We start from the raw sequence: 27,093 nt of genomic DNA, 5'->3' as shown, positions 1-27,093 counted from the left end.
TTCAAAGTTGGCTTCCATTCCAAGTGGAATTCAAATCAGTTGACCAGAGTTTCTTCGTATCCAGTGTCACACGCTCTATATTTTTATGAGAAGAATTTGAAGATAGTGTAGTCAATGAACTCATTACCAAATTCATATGTGACAGTTTGATGTCTGTTTAACCGATTGGAAAGTTATAGTAGGACAATCCTAGTTTGATAATGCTAGTAGTCAGGGAGGGAGACGTTATCCCGGGAATGTTTTAATGGATTTAAAGTGCTCTATGCGTGTTAATATCAAGACCATAAAAAGTTGAGATGGAATTCATGCGTGACGGTTCTACTTAACTTTTCTGTGATGATAAATAAGTACATATTTCATCTCTGTTTTATCTTGTAATTATGTACCTACTCAAAGACAGTTAAATTTTCAATTTAAGAAATATTTAAAAGGAACTTTTGTTAATGTAAAGTCAATGCGAGTACAGTTGTCATTGTAATATACATAATGGCACCTACTTAGATACGTGAATATAATAATACAAGCGAAAGGTAACGTCTATGAAAGAAGTCAGCAGGAGGAAGTGCCAAAATCGTTAACTTTGTACAATAATAGTAATGTATTGTATTCCTTACCTGAGTGTTTCGACGTGATTACAATAGAAATGTTCTATTTGACTTGACAACTTTTTGTGGTATTGACGGAATTTGAGGTTTATGTTTTTACCTTGAAAATACCAACCTAGATACTACTTAAAATAAAATATCTACCTAACATTGAGATTTTTTTTCATGTATTCAGAAGTAAAAGTAAAGTTATGCGCCGAAGTAACAACCCTAAGTGCACATGCGTCTTGAGATCACTGCGATCTTTGATGCAAAATGTATTAGTGGCAGGATGTCTTATGAAAAGTATCCTGTGTATCCCAATGGAGCCTGAGTTTGACACAGTGTGAGAAGTACCCGTGATCGTAAGTGCAGCATTGATGAGGTTGAAGAGTGCAGTCAGCTGGCCGGGCGACTCAGCTCAGTCACAAGTTGCTTGTGATCGCGGGTGCTCGTATGTGCACCTAACGGATAATCGCACCAACGTGGATTTGTTAACCATACACAGTGATTACTTGATCAAAACAAATATTACTTAAAAACTATTATAAGAAAGAAACTCGACTGTAATTTGTGCAATGTGAAATGTGATGAATATTTTTTGAGTTAGGACTTTAAATTAGTTTTTAGTTTAAAATGATTAGGATATAAAATGCCTTGGAATTGTCTATGGGGATATCAAGCACCTGCACCGGCCTGCAGGGTTAGCGGTCCGCTGCATTTAATTTTGCAGGTACTTATAAGAAATAAAATTCTTAGTTTTTTTTTAATTATCGACACATCTGCAGATAAAATGTTCTGTAGCTATTTTAACTAGGTATTGTTTGAACGTAATTGCAGCCACTTGCGTTTACTTATAATCGGAAAATGCATGGCAATTTACCGCGTGTATTACGTAGGTATATACCTTTCCGGTATTATGTGTAGGTATTATAGTATAGAGTAAATAAGAGTAGGTAAGTAATTCAAAAATATTAAATGCTACGGTAAATATTAATAAGGGAATGACATTTTTCAATGCACTTCTTAATAATTAATTTTGACAGACATTTTAATAGAAAAAATACCAAATCTTTAGAATATGCTTAGTTAATGATTATAGAGCCTGAAACATCACCTAACCTTGTGCACCAAATTAAGTTTTGTAATAGGTATAACATGTAAAAAGCAATTATGTATATCAATATCTATCGATCAAAATGCAGATTGCATGTGGCCATAATTTCTGTGACACAACAATATACCTAGGTACGTAAATTGTTTTAAAATCAATAATACTATAGCGTGATAGTTCAGTATTATTAATTTCATGATTAATCGTAGAAATGAAGTAATACCTACATGTAATAATGACTGTATATCAGGTATAAAAACATTCCTAGTTGTAGTAGAAAAATCTTATTTAATCATAAACAGTACATAAGTCGTTACGGAGTTTACGTACGTATGTTAACGTTAATTTATTTGGTTATCGGCTTATTTAGAATACGTTCCAAACCTTTATAAGTACATTACAATACAAAGACAGTATTCAATGAGGTTTATTACTTACTGCTCGTAGAATACAATAAGAATGTTTGTTTGTCTGACCCAGTAAAGTAACTTTCAACGTTCTTTAAAGGTAATTGGAGCCCTACAATAGGTACATACTTAGTTGAATTACGTTTTCCAAATACTTACTTTCATTTTAATCAATGTTTTAGTTATTTTTGTAGACAGAATTAGAAGAAAAAAATAATTAAACGTTAGCTACTTGAACACGTATAGATAGGTTAGGGTTAGAGTATTACCTAACTTAAGCACAGATACTTACTTATCTAATGATTTTGTACTAGGTAGGTATTATGTACCAAGAATCTATTAATGGTAAAGGTATACAATTAATCATCGATCAAACATAAACTCATTTCGAACAGGAGCAAATTAATTTCATTGTTGTCAGTTCACGCGGCGCAGTACAGCGCAATTTATTATCCTTCGCCATCAACATACGGCGCAGGACACAAACACTCGATATACATTCTATAATAATTTTATTGTTGTGACATCGTTTCATTAGGTTGCCTTACCAGGCACTGGAGGTAACGGTAGAATGCTAATGTGATGAGGCGAGCTTGTAGCATTGTCGCATGAACTCGCGCGTTAGGCCTAGCTTCCCAAAGGTTGTGCAACCGCGGGTACCCGCCCACGGGCCGGCGCCGGCGACAGCACCGTCACCGGTCGCCCCTCTAAGCAAATAACTCTAGACAAGTTCATTGTCGACCAATTCGAATAAATTACGCTTAAAATATCTTACTACACTGAGCAAAGAGACTTGAGAAAGTTAAGAGAGGTCGTATTAATTTTACTTATAATATGTAATGGCGATATCTCTCGCTGTAATAACCAATTTGAAACGAATATATTATTCATACAATAACAGCGTAATGTTGTCAGTGTGATTTATTTCTAGTTTTAACTGTGAAGATAGCTGCAGTATTCATATTTACCGGTTCACAGCTTGAAAGCAAGTGGTACGCTTGGTTCGAATTTATTCAATCATGGTATCTCTCTAACGTTTATAAGTTAATTAAAAGCATGTGGGGCTACGCGAGCGCATCCCTACGTACAATAAAGCCTTTCAGCGGGCGGTGCCTTTGTGCTCTTATGTTATTAGTCCGATTATGTACTTATCAATCCTTATTGTGTATAGACTGTCTAGCACGGGAGATAGAAACAAAAGTCATCCCATATAGTAAGATCATGATCTCAGGTGATTATCTAATCCCTTTGGTACCAATATGTAGAGGAGGCAAGTTTTAAGATACGAGATGAAAATCCAGGTTCTAAATAAAAATATTATTTTGGGTGTATCTACTTATTATAACAAGTATGTAGCGTAGCGTAGAAGAATACATTGTTTCCATTAGATATCTTGAAATGATAAAAGTTCGCTCTACTACCCTACGAGGCGTAGCAAATTAGAATGTAGCAACCAACTGTGTACCGTCTTGCGGAGATTTATGTACAATTGTAATATTTTATGCAAATAATTTAATATTTTTCCACCGACCCGAGTAAAAGGGAGGCTTCTTTTGTTCGAAGCTCATAATAATCACCTGGCTTTGTAAATTGGCTTCATTTTTTCTAGAAAATAAATAAAGCTTCATTAGAATTTCAAGACAGGTAATCTTCCTAAAATTCTATTTATTTTCTATCAAAAAACATACCCAGGTGCATCTGTAGGTATATCTTTCTTGATAGCTTTGCCCCAATACTTAGTCCCTCGATGTAAAGTTACCTTCTGAAACTGGTTAAATTAAAGATCCAAACTCTATATATAATATCATATAATATCTATATAATATCTATATAATATCAGTTTAAATTAAATATACTAGAGGTTACTGGTTGGTGTCGCTTACCCAAAGACAAGTCCCTTTCCCTAAATTAGGTAATAGTAAGTTTTATTTCTTAATGGAAAAGTGCTTGGTACAACAATCAAGTATAACGAAACTGTGGCCGCTAGCTTAGTAAAAAAGCCCGTAGCGAACATTTCTGTCGGTGTCATACTGTCGCGCTCGGTCATTGCTCGTTCATGCTTCCATAATCTGTTGTGACTTTGATGTTGTCACGGTGTATTTTGCGATGTTTTTTATCTGCTTGACGCAATGCTTCTTGACTGTACTAGATACTTGATTTAAACGCATTCCAGGTGGATAGTCGAACAATCGATGCGGAAGTAGCTTTTTACCCAGTCATATTGATGCCTAAACTATCGAGGATTGAGAACAACACAATATGTTTCTTATACAAAGATGTTTTTTAAATAAAATAAACAATTCGTTAAATACCAACAGTATTGCCAGAAACAATAATTGTTTATTTAACTGGTAGCTGTACGTATCAGCTTATAAATTAACGTCAGTGACAGGCGGCAAACGGTGTCAGAAGGCGAGTCCGCCGCTAAGGGTTATAAGTAACTACAGCCTATGATTTACGGCATTCCTGCGCAGAGCGCGACGAGGATCTGTCAGTGCGCCTGCGCAGACCGATGGGAACAAGATCACTTCTCACAGATTGGTCTGGTGACAGACAAAGCTCTTTGTAGCATCATTGTTCGGGCCACTCCGGGGACGTCTGGCTTACACTCGCGCGCTTAAACCGAAGATTAGTCATCGCCCGTATCGTAAAAGACAAATTGTATGTTGTACTTATAACAACTACCAATGAATAAATATGCATAAGTAAAGACAAGAATTTATTGCGATCTCTCTTTTCATTGTTAGCAAGGTACCGTATTCGTTTCACATCTGTGCAAACCTATGCGAGGTTCTCATATTGAGTATTACAGTGTTACATGTAAGTAGCTATTATGTAGCACACTTACATAGCTTACGTTATTTTACGTGCATGTACTTATATAGAACTTCCCGGATCTCGCCGGTGGACCACACAATAGACGTTTTCTTATAAAGCGAGGTACTGAAGCATGTAGCTTCTGAAATATAAGTATTCTTCCAAAAGAAAGTTTGTGTCTAAGCTTCTCCTGGTTATGAATTTTGAACTCATATTATTGCGCAGTACGGTGCAGGCTCAAATTGTTTACATGTTTATATTCGTAATTCCGAGCGGATGTTGCGCAAGTGCGTTTTAACTGCCGAACTAAAGCGCTTGACCGGAAGTGAGGTCCGCAGGGCGCGGGACGCGGGCTCTCGTTCACAGGTACTAAATGATGGCTCTAATGAACAGCACGGGAGCGGCACTACGGCACCAAACCTTATTATTGGTAATGCGCAATACATTAGCCACAATTAGTGCGCCAGCCGCCAGTAATTGCTGCATGCTTCGGGCGCGTTTCGTAAACCATGTAGTACCTAGTATCTTTCCTAAGAAATCGTAACTGTGATAGAGGTATTTCTAGAAAATTTATGGAATTTAAAGTGCGAACCTCGATTTATTACGTTGCTATTAATAGTAAATTTTCTTAAATGTCTAAGGTACCTTTAGACAAGAAATAACGCGACCATCGAGAACGTTAGGAATTCTAGTACCTAATGGATATATCGTAAAACATTTTAGACACCTCGGAAAATAATTTGACACAGTAAATGTTTAGCTGTTAGGAAAGATAATATGTATAGGTACATAGGTATGTAATGTAAGTATAGTGAAAGGATTACAATAGAATGCGTAATTTAGAGTGGGTGTAGGGTTTCTTAGCTGTATTAAATATCCGTTGCTGAAATTCAAATACTCGTTCAGCAAGGTCTTTGCAAAAAAAACTCGTCACGGTTCGCGGAGCATGGTCGGCAGCTGTCAGGCTGACATGTCGCGCTCGGGGAAACCATTCAGCGCTCACAGCACTATACTCACGTCTACACACTTACGTACTCGTCACCACGGTAATAATCGACACATGCGCCTAACGAACCCGATACTGAAAGCAATTGTAAATTCATACCCATGAATCGAAACCCATGAAAGGAACTCATAAAATAATTTTTATTCCCTTATTGGTACATAAACAGAGTTTAAAAATAGTTGGGACCACCTGGTACACTCTGCTCCCAACTTCGAGTGCAGGGAACGTGATTTATGGGTCTTTAAGCCACACAATGCAACCGCAAATATAACCCTTGACTATTTTTCTAGAGAACAAATTGTCCCAGGGTAGATATTTCAAGTGGGCTGACTGTTACTCTAACGTGCACAAAGACTTATTTATACGCTTATCATTATTACCCCTATAACAATATCGAGGGGTTATAAATTAATTCGTTTAGACAACTAACTCGACACATTGCTATTGAATTGACTGCTTGATATTTTGATAGATCAAGTATTGTATTGTAATTTTAGTTTTGTAGGAATTGTGATCTATCATCTCAGACTTGGGCAATATTGGTTATTGTTCACTCGTACATTATTCACGGCTGAACGGTGGCCAGTAATCCCAATCCCAAATGACCGCATCGCACCGATGCATTTGGTACTGAGAAGTAGATGTGTTATGGACGCTGAGAACGTTTCGTGTTCGACGTGGGAGGTCGATTATTTTCTCGAAATTCTAAATTACCAAAAAATATTTTATTGAAATATTTTGTGTCAATACATAATGTTGCAATAAATGTGCATTCTTGTCAAATTTTGAATGTTAAGTAAAAAACATCATAACTCACAAAAAATATAGGTACCTAAATTACTTTCCAAAATTATAATCGCCGTATCCCGAATACTTTCACGTCTGTACCATTATTACGGAACCCAAAAATGTTAAGCTCTTCGAATGATTAAAGGCACTGTAAAAAGAAAACGAAGCTTAGATCCGGCCACACGGGCACTATTGTTACGGACAATGAATTAAGTAATAACATGAATTGAGAAGATTTCTTGAAACTATGAATATCTAACTATCTCGAAATGAAATGAAAGTCATTGATTATTTAACCAATTGTTTTACCGCATTATTACATAAACAGTTTGTATCAGTATTCTAATGGTTTGTAGTCGTGCCCGACGTCATCCCCTCGTCACGTCACTCCTTTCACTGTTGTCGTGCTGACACCTCCGGCAATTAACTTGTCACTGCAACATTATCGTTAATACTTTTGAGCGTTGAAGTAAATATTTTATTAGATGTCTCAAGTTAAACGCGGTCATACAGTTTACGTTTACAAGACCGTATAATGATTATTGGTGCTTTTAGTTTTGGATAAGTAACCGCGCAGTTACGGCAATACACTTAAAAGGCAACACATATGTTTGTCATTCTTAAAATGGCCAGATTGTTGGGACAATAATAGGTTCGTACTCGTTCGTATTCTCGCGAGGTTTTCGCTTAATGTTATTAACATTGTGTTAGCTTAATACTTAACATGCATGATATATGTAGAGTCTTCCTTTTGTGAGTGACTCCATGTGAGGCTGTAAAGTCGCATGAAGTGCAAGTTTCCTGTAATCATGGCGTTGCGCAAGTTCGCCTCAGTGTGAACTGTATTACTGTACCTATATGACATCATATCGTAGTTTCAACACTTTACAAACAAAGCCGCAAGCCTCTGGCACACATTGTGTGCTCATTTCTAGGACAAACAATGAATTATTTGGGAAATAAATTAACATACAACATTAACCGAACGGGAGGATGGCGGGAGGTCTCAGATTTTGTTTGACAGGCTTAAATGTTATGTCAATGAAGCTAACTTCTCTCAATCATCACAGATGATCAAATGATGATCTACACGTTTATAGTTATCGTGACTTAACCCGTATAAGTGAAGATTTCATTTAATTGAAGCCCCTTGCGATAAGCACTTTTTAACGAAGACTAATAGAATTTTGATTACCATTACTGAGATATTACTAAATGTACTTAATTAGATTTAGGTTTGTGGTCATAGAGTTTTACCTCAAGCAAACCCTTCAACATTGAATTAATGCTTTATGCACAGATAGTTAAGGCTAAGTATGTATGTTCTTTATGATAAATTGCTTCTGCTCTAAGTAGTCTACTTCGCTTTAAAATGAAACTAATTCAAATGCAGCAATATATACGACCATAAGGGACATGTGGCTTACGTGTATGCGGTAATTTCCGCGTCATGCAGATACATAAGCTCCGCCACAAATATCACTCGTACTTGTAGTTCATACTGCGACCGCTATTACCCACGACCCGTGTGGTCTCCCGGAATCCGGCCCACTACGGAGAAATTATCAATTTCCTTTTGGGTAATGCAGTAGCGGCGTAAGAGGGGGGCGGGGGGGGCGGTCCGCCCCGGGTGCCACATCTCGGGGGGTACCATCTCGGTCGACACATATCTGCACGACCAGGATGGCGCGGAAGGGACAAGACAAGACAACAAAACTACAACAGTGCATGTGCGAGACATCGAGGCGGTCACCCCTCTCAGTTCGACTGTCACCCTTCTCTTGTATATTTGCTTTTATCTGATTACTTAAATTAATTCCTCAAAGTTTGAAAAAAATTTCGCGCTCGCTTCGCTCGCGCCTTCTCCACTTTACAGTGCTTTTTTCAAACTTTTTTGGGAACTTCTGTGTTTAAAAACTCAAAAATTTCGCGCTCACTACGCTCGCGCCTTACACTTTACAATTTTATTCTCTGAAGTCTTTACATATCTCTTAGCGTCCCAAAAATTTCGTGCGCGCTTCGCTCGGCCTTCTTCACTTTACAGTGCTTTTTTCCAACTTTTGTGTTTAAAAACTAAAAAATTTCGCGCTCGCTACGCTCGCGCCTTACACTTTACACTAGTTTTTCCGGCGTCTTTACATATCTCTTGGCCTCCCAAAAATCAAAAATTTCGCGCTCGCTTTACTCGCGGGTTCTTCACTTTACGGTGCTTTTTTTCCAACTTTTGTGTTTAAAAACTCAAAAATTTCGCGCTCGCTACGCTCGCGGCCTACACTTTGCACTAGCTTTCTCCGAAGTCTACATATCTCTTGGCATCCCAAAAACTCAAAAATTTCGCGCTCGCTTCGCTCGCGGGTTCTTCGTGTGTTGATTCGTTGATGATTTTTTTACTATGTCATTATTTTTTGTCGTTTTTTTGGGGTGAGAGGGGTGCTCAATAAGTAGTTCGCCCCGGGTGCCACCCGATGCTACGCCGCCACTGGGGTAATGAATGATGTTGTGCACGAATCTAAAATAGAAATTTTGAGCAGTGATATAGCTTTAGAACCTTATTGATTCCCTATGGCGTGCATTTCCAGAAAATGAAAAGGTCTGTGAAATGTCTATGCAATCTGGAATACATAAGTGCATCAAAGCAGTCTGTGGCTATAAATAAAGAAGTTATGAGCCTTACGAAACGCTGGTGCTGTCTGATATACGAGTGTAGTCCAGCGCACATTCCATCTGAAATCGTGCGGTGTAACCGCAGACCCGTATTGGTTCCTACTGCATAATCAAATTACATTAATGGCCCGTTTGTGGACCCCTCTCAGCTTTGTACTGGCTGTCTCGAAGCCACCTCGCGCCGACCCCGGAGTCAATAACACGAGATTTGTTTGTAGAATCGAGAATTGTTGTTGGTACCTTTTAACATGATATGTACTACTTTCAAGAGCATTAGCGTGATCTAGACTTTCTCTATGGCACTGTATATGGAAGCGGTCGACTGTACTCAACAATCATTTATGAGTAAAAGCAATAACTCAAGCTTAGGCACCCACGTACAAGATTTTAATCATACAACGTGTCTAAATCTAGAATGTCAAGGAACGAGTTAATTTCTACTTTTAAAACTGTGGGATTGATTAAAAGGTAAAGAGTATTTAACTTAAAAAGTAATTCAACCGGTAAATAAAATAAAAAATAAATAAAATAAAATACATTTATTTCAGGTAATCATAACCCATATTGTGACACTCATGGACCTTAATTTAATTTTAATAGAATCTTTACGAAAAATTAATTAAAATTGACACATATAACAATTTAACATATAACAATTTTGCCATTTATATTATAATAAATAAAACAATAAAAATTACCAATAAAATAAAATATAGAAATTTAGAATTAATTAAGTAAAATAAAAATAAAATTAAAATCAAAATTAAATACATTAATTACCTAATAAAGATGGACAATTAATTCATTAAATACGATTAAAATTACATTACTACAAAGTTATAATTAAAGCGGAAATAATTAATTAAGCTATAAAAAGGCCCATATAACGTTATGACCCAACTCCTCTGCATTAAGTTAAGAATGATGGGAAATAAAGAAGTCAAAACTTTACCGTCTAGATTATTGTTTATGGGTGCTACACGTGGGCACCAACATGTTTTTGGCTAACTGCCTGATGATAGTCTTATTTGCGAGTTTCTTTACTTCGGACTGTCTGCAAAAGAAATACCAAAATTTCACATTCACGATAAAATAAACATAATTATCCACAAAGATAGTGTTTGAGCCACCCAGAATCATTGCATGCTTGATATTGCAGCCTGCTATCGACAACTGTGTTATTGGCTACGCATAACGCAACGCGTGCGCCGATAAAACGGTTCAATAGTTTATCAACAGAATGATTACAACTATTGTTTAATTTTGAATCGATCGAGAACTGTGAAAACTTACATAACGAAGTTTACCTTCGCCGTAAGCCATTACTAAGCCACCCCTGTGATAGGTGAGGGTCCGTCCCTTATATTGCCGTAACATAAGGGAGTGGCTACTCATCATCATCACTCACTGGGGTGAAGAAGACAATATTAGTTTATAACCGGTCTGTTGCCTTGTCTGATAATTTAAAATAGCGTTGCGCTATCTCTGCTAGTCACGCAAGCTTGTGTTCTGAGTAATTATAATTAAAAATTTATAGTAGTTTATTTATGTAAAATAAGTTATAATAATATCAAAAAAGAACAAAGAAAATTCAATAAAAAATATAATTGGAAAAAAAATTACCTAGCAGAGCGTGGTTTCGATCCACGGACCTCTGGGTTATGGGCCCAGCACGCTTCCGCTGCGCCACTCTGCTCTTGGCAAAGTTGTCGAAATTACCGATTAGATGATATTGGGTCTAACGTATTACAAGTTGAACACAGATCTAGCAGCCACTATTAAATACAAAGGTAAACAATAATTAAATCTGATTTTGGTATTGATTATACTAATTAGGAATAAAGTTGACAGTGATTTATATAACAATGAGAATTAATTGTCGGTTGTTTCAATTGAATGCAAACAATGCTATTTTATTTTACGTCTATGCACTTAGAATACTAACACAAACATATTTCTGGGGACTGGATTTGTATCGGGTCATGATTAATTCGTACAGCTAAAGATATTGAGTTCCGTAGAATTTAGACAAAATATATGTGATTAAATTGTTAACAATAGAAAGGAATTTGGTCCGTGACGGCGTACAAAGGGTCCGTAGTACATTAATTGGAAGTCGTAATTAATTAAAGTCAGTGACCGAACCGCGGCCAACTATTGTATAAAGCGTTTAAAGTTTTAGTTTATAACTAGCTTTTGCCCGCGACTTCGTTCGCATGGAATAGTGACTTCCGGCATATTTTTGGTTTGATGGCGCTATATGTCCGGAATAAATTTTATTTTTTATTTTTATATATTTTTTTTTGAAATAAAAACTATCCTATGTCCTTTCTCAAGTTCCAAACTATGTCTGTGCCAAATTTCACACAAATCGGTTCAGTAGATTAGGCGTGAAGAAAAGACAGACAGACAGACAGAGTTACTTTCACATTTATAACATTAGTTAGGATTTGTTTTGGATATGTCGCCTTGAAACTACATTGGTACAGAATACCTCCGCGCTAGAGAACATGTTGCGGTATTTATTACATTTTTATCAGAACATGCGCACCAGTAACTAAACAATAAAGATAAGGCATACATACACTAGGTAATAAAAATAAAGGTTGCATTAATAACATTTAAATGTATTATGCATTGATTTATTATTTAATTTCAAGGTTTGGAACGTAACGTTTACAGTTTTCCTTTTATTGCTTAAGTACCTACAGCTAACTAAGACTCTTTAATTTGACTAGCCTTAAAAGATCTAGGTAGGTTCTTTTAATACTTATTTTGGCAAACAATCAATTTGCAATACCTAATCTGTGTGTAGAGACTGTTTTTTGCATTATTAATTTCAGACATAATTAAATAAAGGTTACATTTAATTGCCTTTTGTTGTTTTCATGATAATAACTTACTTCAATAATTATAGCGCCATCATCTCCCTAACCTTTCCTCATGGTTTTAAACGATTTGCATTAAATGAGATTTTAATAATCATTGTATTGTTCTTGAATACAAAATTAACACATCCACGTTTGATTGTTTAACACCTCTCAAAACCAGTCGATTTGCGTTCGATATTGACATTCGATGACGTCATTTTCCGGTTTAACAATTTAATGAGTTTCTAATCGATTTAACGCATACAATATTGTGTTCACGAAGTTGGAATTAATGTACATAAGTAAGTAACCAGAAACAGTATGTTAATGTGAGTGACAGTGGTGGCGATGCCAAGTGCCGGCCACTGGCGAGCACTGCCGGGTCTCTGCTCAGCGCGTGAGACAATTTTGTATGGCTTATAACGCCTCGATATTAAACGGATGTCACGTACCAACGCCTTGAGAAAGCACCGCTCCTAACAGATGGCATATGGCTGCCTGCCCGAATATTATTGATATTTTACGAAGACGTGCTGAAAACTTAGCGAGCTTCATGCATTCCCTATAATACGACCAAATAACTGCGACAGTATAATTTGACGGCAGCGTCCGCACGTGCACATCTTACGAAAGTTTCGCCGGAGCAAACAGATAACTATGGAATTGGAACATCGTTGTACTTTATACGGCAATAACTTTGTTATCAACACTACCTTCACTGTTATCTGATTTAAAATAGTAGTGTCCTTTTAATCCACGCCTTAGTATCTCCCTATTCGGGTCGCCCTATATTCAAAGAGCAGCACACAAATATTTATGATTCTCGTGTAGCGCCGAATCTAAGTATTTCATCGATGCAATAATTTATAGTTGTTTGTAATCTTCAATGAACAGTTAATGTTTAATAAGGCATGCAACATTCGTATCTAGAGATAACAGTAACAAACAAGCTTGTTTAACCTGTCTCTAATCAAGTAACATTCATATCTCCGTAAATTCGGTTCTTAATAAAAGAATATAGTCATTTAGTTAGCTATCGGCGTACTAGCGGTAGTAATTCATTACAAAACAATGGAGTTTAATATCAAAGGGCAGGGCGTTCGGTTGATTTATCATTCGGACACCGAGCCCTTTGTTTTCTTCCACGGAGTACGGCGGCTTCAATCACATGTCGCCCGGTCAAAAGTTCGCCGCCCGACACCCAAAAAGAATATTAATTATATTTCATAGACATGAAACCGTACCCAACCTTTCTATTACCGAGTGTCATTCAAACAACTGACGCTTTCTACTGGTTTTGCGAAAATAATTTCCAAAAAGTTCGTCATTTTATACTTACCTAAGCTTTATAATTTTTTAAGAAAAATGAAATATGGATTAAACGCCAAAAAGTAAAAGTGGAATCGGACGTCATTTGAATTGTTGAGAGGATTTTAAAGGATTTATCCCGACCACATTTTTTGTTTATCTTTTTAATACAAAAGGCGTAGGCTTACATAGCTACAAGTTCGTAGGAAGAAATAACTCAAAGCTTGAGAGTGGTCAAAAAAACGTTTGTTGTTACAAGCTGGGAACAGGAAACAAAAAGTGTCATCATGGCTTTAGTTCAATGTCAGTGTATCAGCAATGCGGCATTTTTACAGATCTGACTGTAAAAACAAATGGCAGCGTAATATTAATGTTATTTTGTTTTGTGTGGAGGGCGCTTGCCGAGTGCGGGAACCGAGTCGGGCTCACCGGGCCCCCGCAATTACCGACTTACCGTAGGGATATAGCGAATTACTCTGTTGAATACATTTCCGGGAATTTAACGACTTAAGTCCTTTCAACACTCACTAGGCATTTTCTAGAAATGTAACACGTTACATTGCACCGAGGGAACTGCCGATACTTGCTTGTTATTTACTGCAGACCATGCAGAGCTTACCTATCTTATTTATTACTGGAGCAAGTTTCCATTCGAGATAAGTTTCTGTTCGAAAGCTATCGTAAAATGGAGATATCATTTGTCTCGATAGTTGGGTCGTTCTTTGGAAATGTACAATGTTATGTCCAGATGTTCAATGAAATTTGATTCAGTTATTTAATGGGGCGCATGAAATACGTGTATTGTGAGGATCACGTCAATCTGTTCAGTTGTGCCTGCACCTTTTGTGCGGATGTGATTTTTTGTTAGGATTCGCTTGGCACGGGCTGCGCGGGCGCCGAGCGCCGTGCACCCGCGACGGCTGCGCCGCAGTTGCCGTGATTTGAGCAGGTGATTTGGGCGCACGTGTCTGCCGCTACATAATATGCATTCATGTCTATTAGCACGTGTGCACAGCGGTGCAAAATGTTACAGGATTTTTGTAAAAGATCGTAAGACAGTTTTTTTAATAAATAAATCCTTATGCATTGATTTTTGTCTGTTATACAAAAGTATCAATATTAAGTAAAGTCTGAGTATAATGACTAATACCTACTGAACCGCAAATACGCATAGATTAGGTACTATGAAAATGCTTAATCAAACTTACAATCACTACCGGTATAGTAGCGAGCTTTAAAAGCTCTCGAGAGTGGCTTGCGGCTCGGGGAGATAACACAAAGGAGTGATTTATTTCAAACACCGATTTCAAGTACATACATCGTTCATGTATCATGTGCGCTGCAAATGTGGCGCCTGGAGCGTCGGCGGCGGCGTCGACCGGCGTCTGCGCAGGCATCGGTGACGTCATTGAGTCCAGAACACTCCGACCCCATACAAAGAACAGCGGCAAAGCAAATTGCGTGTGAATTTCTATGTGTATACTCAATCAAAGTGGTTGAACTGAACATGATCTTTTAGAGGATCTTTCAAGTTAGGGAGCTTGTGAGCCAGACTTTAGTTGTCTATAAAAATAATAAATCAAGTTTTCTCAAGCCTTCACCATGTGATGTTATCTAGATAAAGCGAGATCTGATTTACAGCTGTCAGTTGCAATTTGCTAACGAGTGTAAAACATGTCAGGGCTTCAGATAAAGATCATGGCCCACTCGTATTATTGAATGCAAATTGCAAACACAAACGACAAGTATCGTATTGGAGATAGATTGAATAGAAACTAATTATTTACTCACGCATTGTCCTGTCAGCGACAGCGGTCCGTGTTGGTTTGGTAAATAGAGAAAATCCTTTTACTTCGTTTGGTTTGAATTGACTTCTGACTTGCCTAGAATCATAAATAAAACGGTAGGAAAGCTATGAAAGCGGCGGCCGCAATCTGTAAGTTATCATCAAGGAGTTAAGGGGTTAGATAATCATAAGAATAAATGGTGGTTCATACCAACAGAGAACAAAAAGTGTGCTATAGTAAAGAGTAATCTGTGCAGTTGAATGGGCTCGCCCTCTTATGCATTGTCCGGGCGTTAACGAAGGGCAAGCTGGCACACTGGGCAGGTAAGGGCTGGTGCACAACCCGTCATAAATATCCGTCGGCATGCGTCCTGGGAGCCGGCACTATCAACAATACCCTGTCATTTCACGCGCTAGTGTTAAACGTTTTCTAGTCTCGTTGTTCGCCCCGAGCTATTTGTTCTTGTTAGTCTATGGGAAAATGTCGAGCTTAGAAATGACTTCCATGTTTGACACAGACATCTTAGTAAGGGCAACTTTAAAGCTTACCTATAGGTTGGTAGAAGAGTATTAATAAAATGTTGTTTTTTTGTTCACAGAAGGAGGGAGTAGGCCAAGCTCACGCATTTCGTAGCAAGTCATTCAGGAAGCCACGACCATGCCATTGGTGTCATCAGCCGGTGCACAACACAGGATCCTGTTGCAGAGGTATGTTTCGTATAAATATTTGTTTAATGATAACTTAAGCACCTATACCAAGTTGCACTTGAAATATTCGAAAGTATTTTATCTTGACCGATTTGTCTATTCGTAGAAACCTGACTTGCGATTCTATTAATCGAAAGGTTTGACATTCAAAGATCATTGAAGACCTGTTGACGACAGAATCAATGTTTCAAGAAGATTGTTGTTGGTGAAATGTCACGTTAAATATCAATTTGCTTGTCGATGTTTGAACTAAATGTTCAATGAACTGTCAGGTATTTTGATTCTGTGAATGTCACGACCTCAGCAATATTTCTACGTAATGTTCTCCATCTACAAAACATTTGATCTATTGAGAAAAAATGTTAAGTGAGAAAAAGTATCTACCTATACATTTTTTATTGCTTAAAAAATAAGCTGAAAGAATTCGATATTTCAGCCTTGCCGTTAAGTAAACTTCATGGTGCATGAGAGGTACATAGGTACCACAAAAATACTTAAAGATTTTTTAATAAATTCGTATTTGTTTCAGTGTGCAAATATGTCTGTCACACGACGTGCGAGAGCAAGGTACGTAACATAAAGTTAGCGACACATTACCATGACACGCGCCTGCGCCCGCGCCGGCTTAGCTGAAAACGGCGGACGTAACGTGCATGCAATTAGAATTATGTCTAGAATAAGTGCGATCGGTGCCAAGGTTCCATAGAATATAATAATCCGCATATGTATGTAGAGCCGGAGACACACTGTATGTCCTATGCATAATAATCAGATCCAAATGTAGCCTGAAAAATGTTTTCAGATTTTTTACAAAAACCCCATTTTGAATACATTCTCAACACATTTTCCATCAAACGTACCTAATACACGAATCACACAAAAACATTTCCAGAATAATTTCATCAATGTACGGTGTCGCCCTCTAGTAACACTGGGATGACTCATTATTATGAGCTGTGAGCATAGTCGCACGCGCAGAGCGATAATGGTATTCCAAGTGGTAATCTTATAAAGCTACCGAAAGATGGCGCCCGAGTACTTCTAATGTATTTGTAATAAATAAGTTATCTTACATAGGTATGTGTGTTATAGAAAAATGTAGTAAATTATGAAATTTGTATCGTGAATTTTTGAGCAGTATTATTGTAGAATCTTTTTTCGGCAATGTCATTCGTAATGATAAAATGATGTCAATAGATAAAATCTAACTATCAAGGTATTTAACAAAAGTTTTTAAAGATAATGATCAATTAAACGACTTTTTACCAAAGTTCTCTTGGCTACTATGTGCAAGCGCACTATTATCGTGGTGATATCATTGATGTTCGTGACCCGCCACGACGGTTGCTGGGCATACCGTGGGCTTATCCGAGCTTGCCTACTAAAATTTATTCATATGCTAGATAATAGTCCGGTTTGTTTCTCTGCCTGTCCATGTTTAGCGAGCAATGAGCATTTGATGGCAATCAGCTGGTTGCCGGCGGTCACGCTTCCATTGTTCCATGTCTTACCGAAATTGGCCGCTCAGCAAACAATGTACCAACACCGTTATAATAACGTGATGTTGGACACTGTCAATATGTACCGAGGGACCTGTGGTAATTGGCAATGTCAATATTTTACTAAGGTTTACAGTTTACTAAGGCTTTCATTTTTGACTCATCCTTTACTGTTTATAGCTAGTGTATATGTATAGTAATAGTTAGTAAATGAATAAATAACAATATTTAGGACTTTGAAAAGACTTAACCTCATATTAATTGTTTATATTCTCATGAGGACCTGAAAACCTAATGAATATGAAAAATGGAAAAGGCGAAAATTTCGTTTCAGATTTTATTCTATATAATGATAAAAAGCTTATTTGTCCTTTTTTTGGTATCACGATTTCGACCCTTTTTATGCCGTAAAACCACCCTACTCGCAATTCTTTCAACCAAACGACATGGCTGCTAAAGATGCCCAGACAGTTCATAGTGCAAGTTTATGTTAAATGTAGACTACTTTATATTTTGTGCAAGTACAAACACAAATTGCTTTCGGTAGTCTACTGCAAACAAACACGCAGAGACTTGCTTGTTTTTGTTTTGAAACTTGTTGTTTGTTCTTGTTGGAAACTGGCACGCCATTGAACAAAACTGCAATAGGACGCTTAAAGAATTTCAAACAGATACTTTTGCTGTTTCGCATCGAATTTACGTTCTTACTTAAAGGTGAAGATACAATTTTCCGTTTAATCTGGCTTCGTAGCTCTGTTGAAGCGTCGTTTGGGCCTGAAGCTTGTAATTACAAGCTCCCCTCGCTGTGACTCTGCTAAAATTAAACATTAATTACTGTATAATGTGCATATTTATTACTTTCTTTAATAAAGTAACACTTAACAGACGTTTTCAGTTGATAATTCGCATAGCCTTCGACGCTTTATTACTCTGAAAATTAAACAAAGAAGGTATCTTAAATATTTGACTGTCTGTGTTTGTATAGCTGTCTCATGTTACCTTTTTATTGTCATCTTATGAAAATATTATATTCTACTATGATAAAGCAAAAAACAAAATTGAATCACGCTTTACTTATTTTTGTACCTCATTAACCGTACTACAACAGCTTTAATGAAACCTGAAACTAAACACAAAATACCTTTAAAAACTGAATCTAACGCGTCGTAAAATGATGGCAGCTCCGCAGGTATGCCACGACACTAGGTTATGCCCTGCGGCTTCCAATTTACGTGAATAGACTCGTGATCATATCCTCACAGTATCTCCCACGACAGGCTGCAACGTCAAAGGGGAAAGTCGACTTACGTGCTACATATTTAGTTTTCAGTTCACTAGCAATTTGTATCTTTATGTACCTACTAGCTGGAAACTGTTTAAGCACTCAGATAAAAAGTTCCTGATGTAGGTTTTAAGCTAACTATATAGTACCTACGCTAAATAGTTCCTGTGAGACGCCTGTAAAACCGCGCGGAAGCTGAATGGAATAGGACTTAGGGAGTAAACGATCGAACGACAAGTACCTATATGCAAAAATATAATTATAAATCTATTGATTTATATATAATTGTATTTTTTTAAACGCTGTGAAAGGCAAATTGAACTAGAAACAGTAAGTAACATTTTATGGAAACCTACATAATATGGCAGAAGCTTTCAGCAAAAATGTTATTCTACATACATATAACGTTTTACTCAAAAGTGCCGAGTCCACGTCACATTCATGTCAGGAAAATTCTTACAAGAGAATTGGATAAGAGCTTTGTGAAATTATTTTTCTGAACACGAGGCAACGTTTTTGGCGGACCACTTGCGGCTTATATGTGTCTTACTATGTCTTGCTTGGTGACTACTTACGCTCGTAGCTTTCCTACAATACTTAAGTATTTCAGTGAAATCATGCCTTTATTGTGAAACTAGTGCGATATGCGAACATTTTCAGTGCTTGTGAAGCCGGGCATTTTCTCGCGGTATCGTAAATCTGCAATGCTAATGAATCTTGCCCGCGTACCGGTATCAATAGTTATTTATACTCTACCGACACAATGTTGAGTTAAACCTTGAAGTTGAATGAAGTTTCCTTTTAGTTAAAGGTTTTATAAAACGTGTTCTGTAGATCCTTCTAGGATGTCGTTAGTTGAAGGTGAAGATCTTAGAGATTTATATTGAGTTCAATGTTGATTAGATTAGTTGAGTGGATTGAGGAAATAAAAATTAAATAAACAGTAATATTAAACAATTAAACACATCACAATATATGTACATAGTTTAAACAATATTGCAGATCATTTTGGGTCGTTCGTCTTTCTCTTTATGTATGAATAATATATTTCGTATAGAATATTTCCTACATAAATGTAGGTCATCGGTAGCCAGAAAACATCTAGCACGCCATTAGTTATTCATATTCTACTAGTTATCCAAGAAATGATAAAACTAAATGAAAATAAATTTAACTAGAAATAAAATCTGTACTATTATACCTGATAGTTATACTAATACATAAAGAAATTGTCGCATATTTTGTACTGCTATTACCGAAACACAGAGATCACTTGGGAACCCGTTACTTGGGCTTTTTAAATGTAAATTGAATCGTAAAATGCTCGTAAATTTTACAGCACAACGTAGGAGTCTTCTCGCGAACGAATTCTTGAAGCCACATACGTCCGAGTAAATTGTATTGTGACAATAGGCACCACATAAACTTAGATTTAATGTTACTTATTGTTAGAGGTAAATAAAAATGTTGTAAAACCAGCTTTGGCGTGTGACTTTAGAAATAATAAAGAGTAAAGTCCCTGACAGTTGAATGAGTCCTAAGTTTTTCGTTGAACGTCTTCCTATCAATAACTTAAATTCCCCATAAAATATTTATTTATTAGTTTGGCACTTCAAAAGCCAAATAGACCATCACTTTCAAAACTTGTGCCAAATTCTCTGAAGTTTCCGTCACAAACAAACAGACTTCCGATTATCGGGAAAAGTATTGGTATTTTGTGGATATAAAGAGAAATATTTCGACTGTGAAATAACTGAAATAAGAGAGAAAGACAGTGGTGATTGTAGGATGCAGCGCGACTGGAAGTGTCGATATCTGGCACGATCAGCAATAACCGTTTCGTTTTACACTCGAGTCGACTCTTGTTTGAGGGTCCCGCACTAACAGGAACATTGATTCCATGTCCGATACATTTTAATGGCCATGAAACTCGTGTTGTAAAAATACAATGGCATTCACTCGTAAGTTCGGCCAGGTTTTCAGAAATATCATTTTTTGGCCGTAATTGTTGTACTTATCTAAAACTTCCATATCATCTTACCATCTTACAGTAAAAACTTCGGAAATACAATTTTTCCTCATTTTTCATTGCTTTTCTAAGAAGGAAACGTTGCAAAGCGCATCCTATGTCTTTCTACTGGAAAGTTACGTTTTTACACTTACGTTTTTTTCAGTTAAAGGCGTCTGATACTGAATTAGGAAGTTATTTCAGGTAACATAAATTTATAATGCAAAATAATTTTAATGGTCCTGAGTTTTTAACCAACTGGCATCTAAGTATTAAATCACAAAAATAATGAAGAATCGACGACAATTCACAATATTTTAACATTTTGATCACATGTGGAGCTGGCTTGGTTTTCTTCGAGATAATCAAACTACAGCACGATCACGAAAGCGGCAGGAACGTATTTTTTCGTTTGTTAATTAAGTGTATTTTTAGCACCGCTGGGTGTAAAGTAGCTGTAATTACTGCGAATCCGGCTTTGATAAATGGGGTGTAGATAAAAGATTTAAATGTAAAACCTTCTGGATCAATAAAAGAACATTCGCAACACTTTGCTAAATAAACACCACCTTTCTTTAACACTGAATTTTATTTGTTTAGAGACGAAGACGAGACATCATTTTTGGTTAAAATTATTTATAAATTCAAATCTCGCATTCTTCATAGATTTTATCAACAAAATTATAATTTTTAGCGTCTAGTTCTCATAAACAGAATGAGCATTTATTATACGTTGGGTATTTGTGTGACAAACAAGGTGTTCATATTTCAGCAAGACGTTGGGGTACAAGTACAAGGGTGTCACTGTGTGCGGTGCCGTTAACTCGGTGTCAACGTTCTGCGCACGCGTGACGTGACGTCACCGCTCATTCAAACACTCCTACAAACAAACTTGTTTTGGCATATAGCTAATATTTCATGCTCCACAATCACCAACAGTCCACTGAGTTTGTGGAACGACAACGATGAAAGATATGGTCGCTTGGATTGATGGAGTCCTTCCGGTAATAAACACGTTTTTGATTTGACATGAGTACCTACTTTTGTACTAAAGCACAACCTACTATAATATTTTTATTTAGGTAAGTGAAACGTATGTTAAGTACATAATATGTGAAATGTAGACAATAAAGTATGAGCCTATGAGCACGTGTGACAAAAGCTTCTGCGTTGCGACAGGTTGAGAGGTGCGAGTGAAACGCGCGGGTGCGCGGGCGCAACTTAAGAATGAGTAATGTTCCTGATGCTTACTCATAGCGCTTACGGGGAAATCGAGAGGTCTGAAGTTTCGGTTATTTTTAACTTAAATAAGTAGTCTATGATCTGTCACAAACTATTTTGATATTGCGTAAGAATTTAGAAGAGTCCACGACCCACGTGTCGTGAAAAAGCTTATTTTTGAAAAAAGCTGTAATTCATAGGACAATATTATGGGTTCCTTAATTGTCATTTTTGCAATCAAGCCAAGCAGTCTTAAAAATAACACTAATATGTCGAGCTTTTGATTGTAATTGCATTGCAATGCTTTTCCGAGTTACGATCGTCAAGCTTTACTTAAAAGATATGTATTTAATAGCAAAGAAAGCAACGTGAATGACAGCGTGTTGGAGCGACATTCAGGATATTATCTCCCGTAATAGGTAGGTGGTGGTGGCGTGGAAGCTGGTGGCTGCGGCGGCCGCGGGCGCGGGCCGAGTCAGGTGCAACGCACGCGGCGCGCGCGCAGCCCGACGCGACCAGTGCCACCGCGCGCGTTGACTGGCCCACGCGCACGCCAAATCTGCGTTTCGCGATACAAATTCGCACTAATGCAAACAGCTTCCCATTTACAAACAAAATCCTTTTATAGTCGCAAAGCTCGGTCGCTCTATAAATAACGCCAACCGGTGGGCCGATGTGCTCTAGCGAGTTCGCGAAATCTGTGCATATGTTCTTATGTTATAAACTTGAGATATTGGACTATTTTAACAACTCTGAACCGAATAAGGAGAGCTGAACGCTAGGCGTCTTGGGTGATTATATTTCCATAAATATTGAATCAGTATTGTTAACAGTATACTTTGTAAGTGTGCGTAAGAAAAGAGTAAACGTTACATGATTATTATTGTTGCCATTTACTTAGATAATAATAATAAATCTTGCAACATTACTTTCATGAAAAGCCTTTCAATTCTTCATTTTATTAGACAGGCGTGTAGAAACATAACTATAGAGCTTTCTTTATAGCTTTTTTAAAACAATGCTTCTCTTGTACAATTGCCTATAATTAACACGTCCTTGTGCAGATAATAATTATATGCATATCAACATAAAAGTCGTACCTACTTGATGTTATCTTTTTCATCAGCAACGAAAATAATGTTATCTCTTGAATTCACAAAATCTTTCGAGAATCACGAAGGCTAGCGTTTCACGTTATCTATGCAAATGGTAACACTATCAAAAGTCTGAAGATTTTTACAGATTTTTTCTGAAATGTACCTACATAAAAACGCTGAATCTCATCGTATCAATGTTAAAATATGCAATCGTTCAATCCAATCGTTCAAGGTGAAAGCGATTTTTTTGGTTATCACTTAAAAATAGTTGTAGATATTACCGCGAATGACGATCGTACGCGATAACACTGTTGTGTTTCAGTTTTACCGATAAACTAACTCCTTGAGTCACGTAGCCATTGCTCAATACACAGGTGCTGTGAGCGACTGTAACGTTAGACGACTGATTAACGTACTATTAGTAAATACAACTTATATAATCCGCTTCATTCAATATTATATTCTAATTTCCCAGAAGTGTATGAACACGGAGTAGTCGTGAAGTGCTCTACTTGGTCGCGAGAGCCGGTTTTAATGGTGTCAAGTGTTTATTATGATGAAGACGGCAATTTAATCGGTCACTTGGAACAATGTGTACCACAACTAGTTAATTGTAACTAACTGTAGTAAACGGAAGATTGGTAACTCCATAAAAATTAGGAACGGTACTGAAGTGTGTTCAAACATCGTGAGTGCAAATATTTAGTCAGTGAATGCAACGGACTTGATAAGTGTGAGTTTGTTGAAGTTTTATGAGGATTTAAAATGTACTACAATGGGAGATTGGACAGCAGCAGCACTTCATCGGGTAGTTCTGATTTGAGGGTAAGTTTCTTAAACCTTAATGGCAAATTGACAGTTTTGTATGGCATATTCATCTTGACGAATGGCGATTCTCAAGTATGTTAAATGCAACAGTGATTGTGCGTTGTAACCGCGGTCTTCGGGTCAAAGATTGCATACAATGATAGGTTCGCGGGCACCGGGCACAGGCGGCCGTACGTTACCGCCTCGCTCGCCGCCTGCGCAACTAGACGGCCTCAACTCAATGCACAAACCGCTATTGAAGTGCAATATGGAAGTACCACATACAATTTAAAGAGATCTTTTCACCGAACAATAATAACGTGCATCGACTTCCATTTGCTCTTTAATCCTATCGTTATCTTGGTCCATTGCCAGGGTGACTTGTCTTGTCCAGCTGAGGGCTTTATATTTCTTTCGAGGCCTCAGTTATTCTAGTACTAGTAGATTACCAAGAATTATATATCAACTTGCTCTATTTAAAGATGTTTCAAGCCTGTATTTCGATAAGAACTTAATTTTACCTCTTCAATTCCGTGAAAGTTTTATCTAAGCCTTCATCTCAACTACTTATGTATTAAATGGTATAATTATGTACAAAATGAAAATTATGACTGTGATAAACATTGCACAGAGCGGGAATGCGCTCGCGCAGCCGTGCTGTGCGCCCCGAGGCGGCCGCACAGGCTCCACGGTGCAATACCAGCTAAACGCACATTATATCTCTATTTACCGTTGCACTAATAATAGGGCTCAACTAACAATTTCAAAATAATTAATTAATAGCTTTCAAAAGATCAAGCATGTTGATAAAGTTGTACTTGATTCTACTTACCGTAAAGGTTGAATAATAACTGCCTAGTTATGGCCCGGAGTTCGTTAAACGAGCTATTTGCCATAACCATATGAGATTTTGTTGTTATTTCCTAATTTGGAACGTTAGAATTTATGAAACCGGTGTTTGTAATGTGTTGGGATAAGTTGACCACTCAATACATATATTTTGGCTCGAATATAAATCTCTCGACCCCAGCGGATGTTTCAAACGATTAATTCTTGGTTGCCAAATCGGTGCCCCATCAACTAGCAAGTAATCGACTTGTTTTGGCTAAATTGTTACTTCCTTCTGCCTCTTTACCGTTTATTGGACGTGGTGGCCAGTTTGAGGAAAATGCTTATGTCCTCATGCCCTCTAAAATTATTGCATTATAATATCAATTGTGATCAAGGCTAACTTCTTTCTAACATTCACGATTTTATGTGACATGTATTGTACCTATATTGAATTTGAATTTTATGCGAGAAAGTGCAGTAGCCATGTTAAGTTCAACCAATTAGTACTTGCCTAGGCGTAGTAAGTGTTTCATATAACACCTTTTCCTATTTGCCTAGAATGTAGATTGACACCGCGCAGGAATGTCGTTACGGCGGTTTTACGTAATCGATCCCGGGAAAATCAGCGCACGTTTCGAATCTTCGACGACTTTTCTCCAACTCGACTTGAATACACTTGAAATCGATAGAACGAGTTACTCGGAAAGGAACTAACTTTTGAAATTCAAATTCATTTTCAGCCACGTAGCTTCTAGTACATGTCTGGCCTGTAATCTCCATCAGTCAGTCAAGAGTAGCAATTCGATCTTCCTAGTGCGATCATAATAAAATTGCGGTCATCAATCCCTTCGATTGACCGTTTATTGTCAATTGAGAGGCCTATTAAGCTCAGAGCCTATTCAGGTTGATATACCCACGTAGCTATGTATTATGATTCAAAAACTTTGTGAACAAGGATGAGGTATATCTACAGCTATGCGACTATTTAACAATGGGAACGCAAACTGATCAAATCCTAGTGAAGTAACTTCCTCTCCTCGCAGTGTGGGCAGCCCATTAGTAGTGTAATCCCCCGGTAATTCGTAATCTGAGTAGGTCATGATAATTCCCGTCTTGGATTGAAGGCTAGGTACATCTAGAGTATATCTAGGTATGTCTAGACCTGAATTTACATTGTTTTCTAATTCTTAATATTGTCCTTCAGATAATCCTGAATTCAAATTAATGGAAATGTCACGCCATTAGGAATGCTTCTCAGGATTTGGTCATAAATAAAATGTAATATTGCCATCTAAATTCACCACCGCGCAGTTGACAGTTAAAGCCTTTAAGTAGTACCTACGCGCTTGAAGTTAAAACCTCTTCAACTTTTCTTTATTCCGTAAAGGAAAATGCTTGACAAAATAAAGTACCTAAGTATGTTAATTTCAAAAGGTTCAATAGGTGCTTCAAGTCTGACCCTGAGACCGCTCGGAGCACTCGATAATCACAACGGCTCAGACAATCCGATTTCCAATATCGGATATACTTTCAGATCGAATTTATTAAGGGGTAAGGGGTGGCTATGATTCATTTTTCTGGCATATAAAATGGTACTGGTCATGTTTGCGTGTTTTTAAACGTTATGCTTAAAAAGTGATAGTAAGGTTATCTAGAATTCTAGACCACAGAATTTCTTAAATCCGAAAAATTTAAATACTTTCACAATTTAATAAAATAGAATTCAAATCGGTTGCTTAACTTTCTTCGCAAGAACATAAAATTAAGATTACGGTTGTTTTAAGTTCTTTGTGCGAAATTGGCGACAAAATCACCCTTAAATCCGGGTGAGAATCTCGTCAGACCACTTAAGGCGTAGTTATTAGGTCGTCGGCAGTTCGGCACGCCGCTGTATTGGGGTGTGGTGAGATCTAATACCTCTTCTGCTAGGTCGGTCGATATTTTAAATGTCACCCAGTTTCCGGGTACATTGCCTCCTGCCCGGGGAAGATTAAATACGATGAGGACCGGTCTGAACGACACGAAGCAATGCTAATGTTATTAGCTCCAGTTTTGCAACTTGCAACTAGATACACCGATATCTGCTAATATTGCGAAGAAAGTGTGGGAATTTTGCGTTTTTTTTTTGACATCCACTAATAAAGCAATCCTCTACAACGAAACAGTAAAAGATATAGACAGTAAAATATAACGTTCTTCAGAATAATCCGTTGACTTATGTTTCAATAAATTGAATGCTGTACAATATTTATGTGAGCATTTTCTGAGTAACAGTGTCCATTTCCATTTAACATT

General features: G+C 37.3%; 1 protein-coding gene and 1 non-coding gene across 10 annotated transcripts in view; one reads left to right on the top strand and one right to left on the bottom strand.

Annotated features, from left to right (window-relative positions):
- LOC110371973 (tensin-2) overlaps positions 1-27,093 on the top strand; it is a 79,459-nt gene that overhangs the window by 3,984 nt on the left and 48,382 nt on the right. For 6 of the 9 annotated variants that reach the window (XM_049835776.2, XM_049835773.2, XM_049835774.2 and 3 more), the window contains exons 2-3: positions 15,945-16,053; positions 16,583-16,620. In XM_049835776.2, the coding sequence (XP_049691733.2) occupies positions 15,945-16,053; positions 16,583-16,620 (147 nt within the window). Of the gene's footprint in view, positions 1-1,044; positions 1,318-15,944; positions 16,054-16,582; positions 16,621-22,584; positions 22,855-23,492; positions 23,986-27,093 lie in introns of those variants that run through there. The other 3 variants (XM_021328451.3, XM_021328459.3, XM_021328458.3) reach the window with 3 other exon arrangements.
- Positions 11,006-11,077, bottom strand: Trnam-cau (transfer RNA methionine (anticodon CAU)). Its single transcript has one exon. It is a non-coding gene; the product is annotated as a tRNA-Met (tRNA).

The sequence above is a fragment of the Helicoverpa armigera genome, chromosome 6 (genome assembly GCF_030705265.1).
Source record: "Helicoverpa armigera isolate CAAS_96S chromosome 6, ASM3070526v1, whole genome shotgun sequence".
Classification (NCBI taxonomy): Eukaryota; Metazoa; Arthropoda; class Insecta; order Lepidoptera; family Noctuidae; genus Helicoverpa; species Helicoverpa armigera.
The sequence above is the reverse complement of the archived record's forward strand: the minus strand, read 5'-3'. Positions and strand labels throughout refer to the sequence as shown.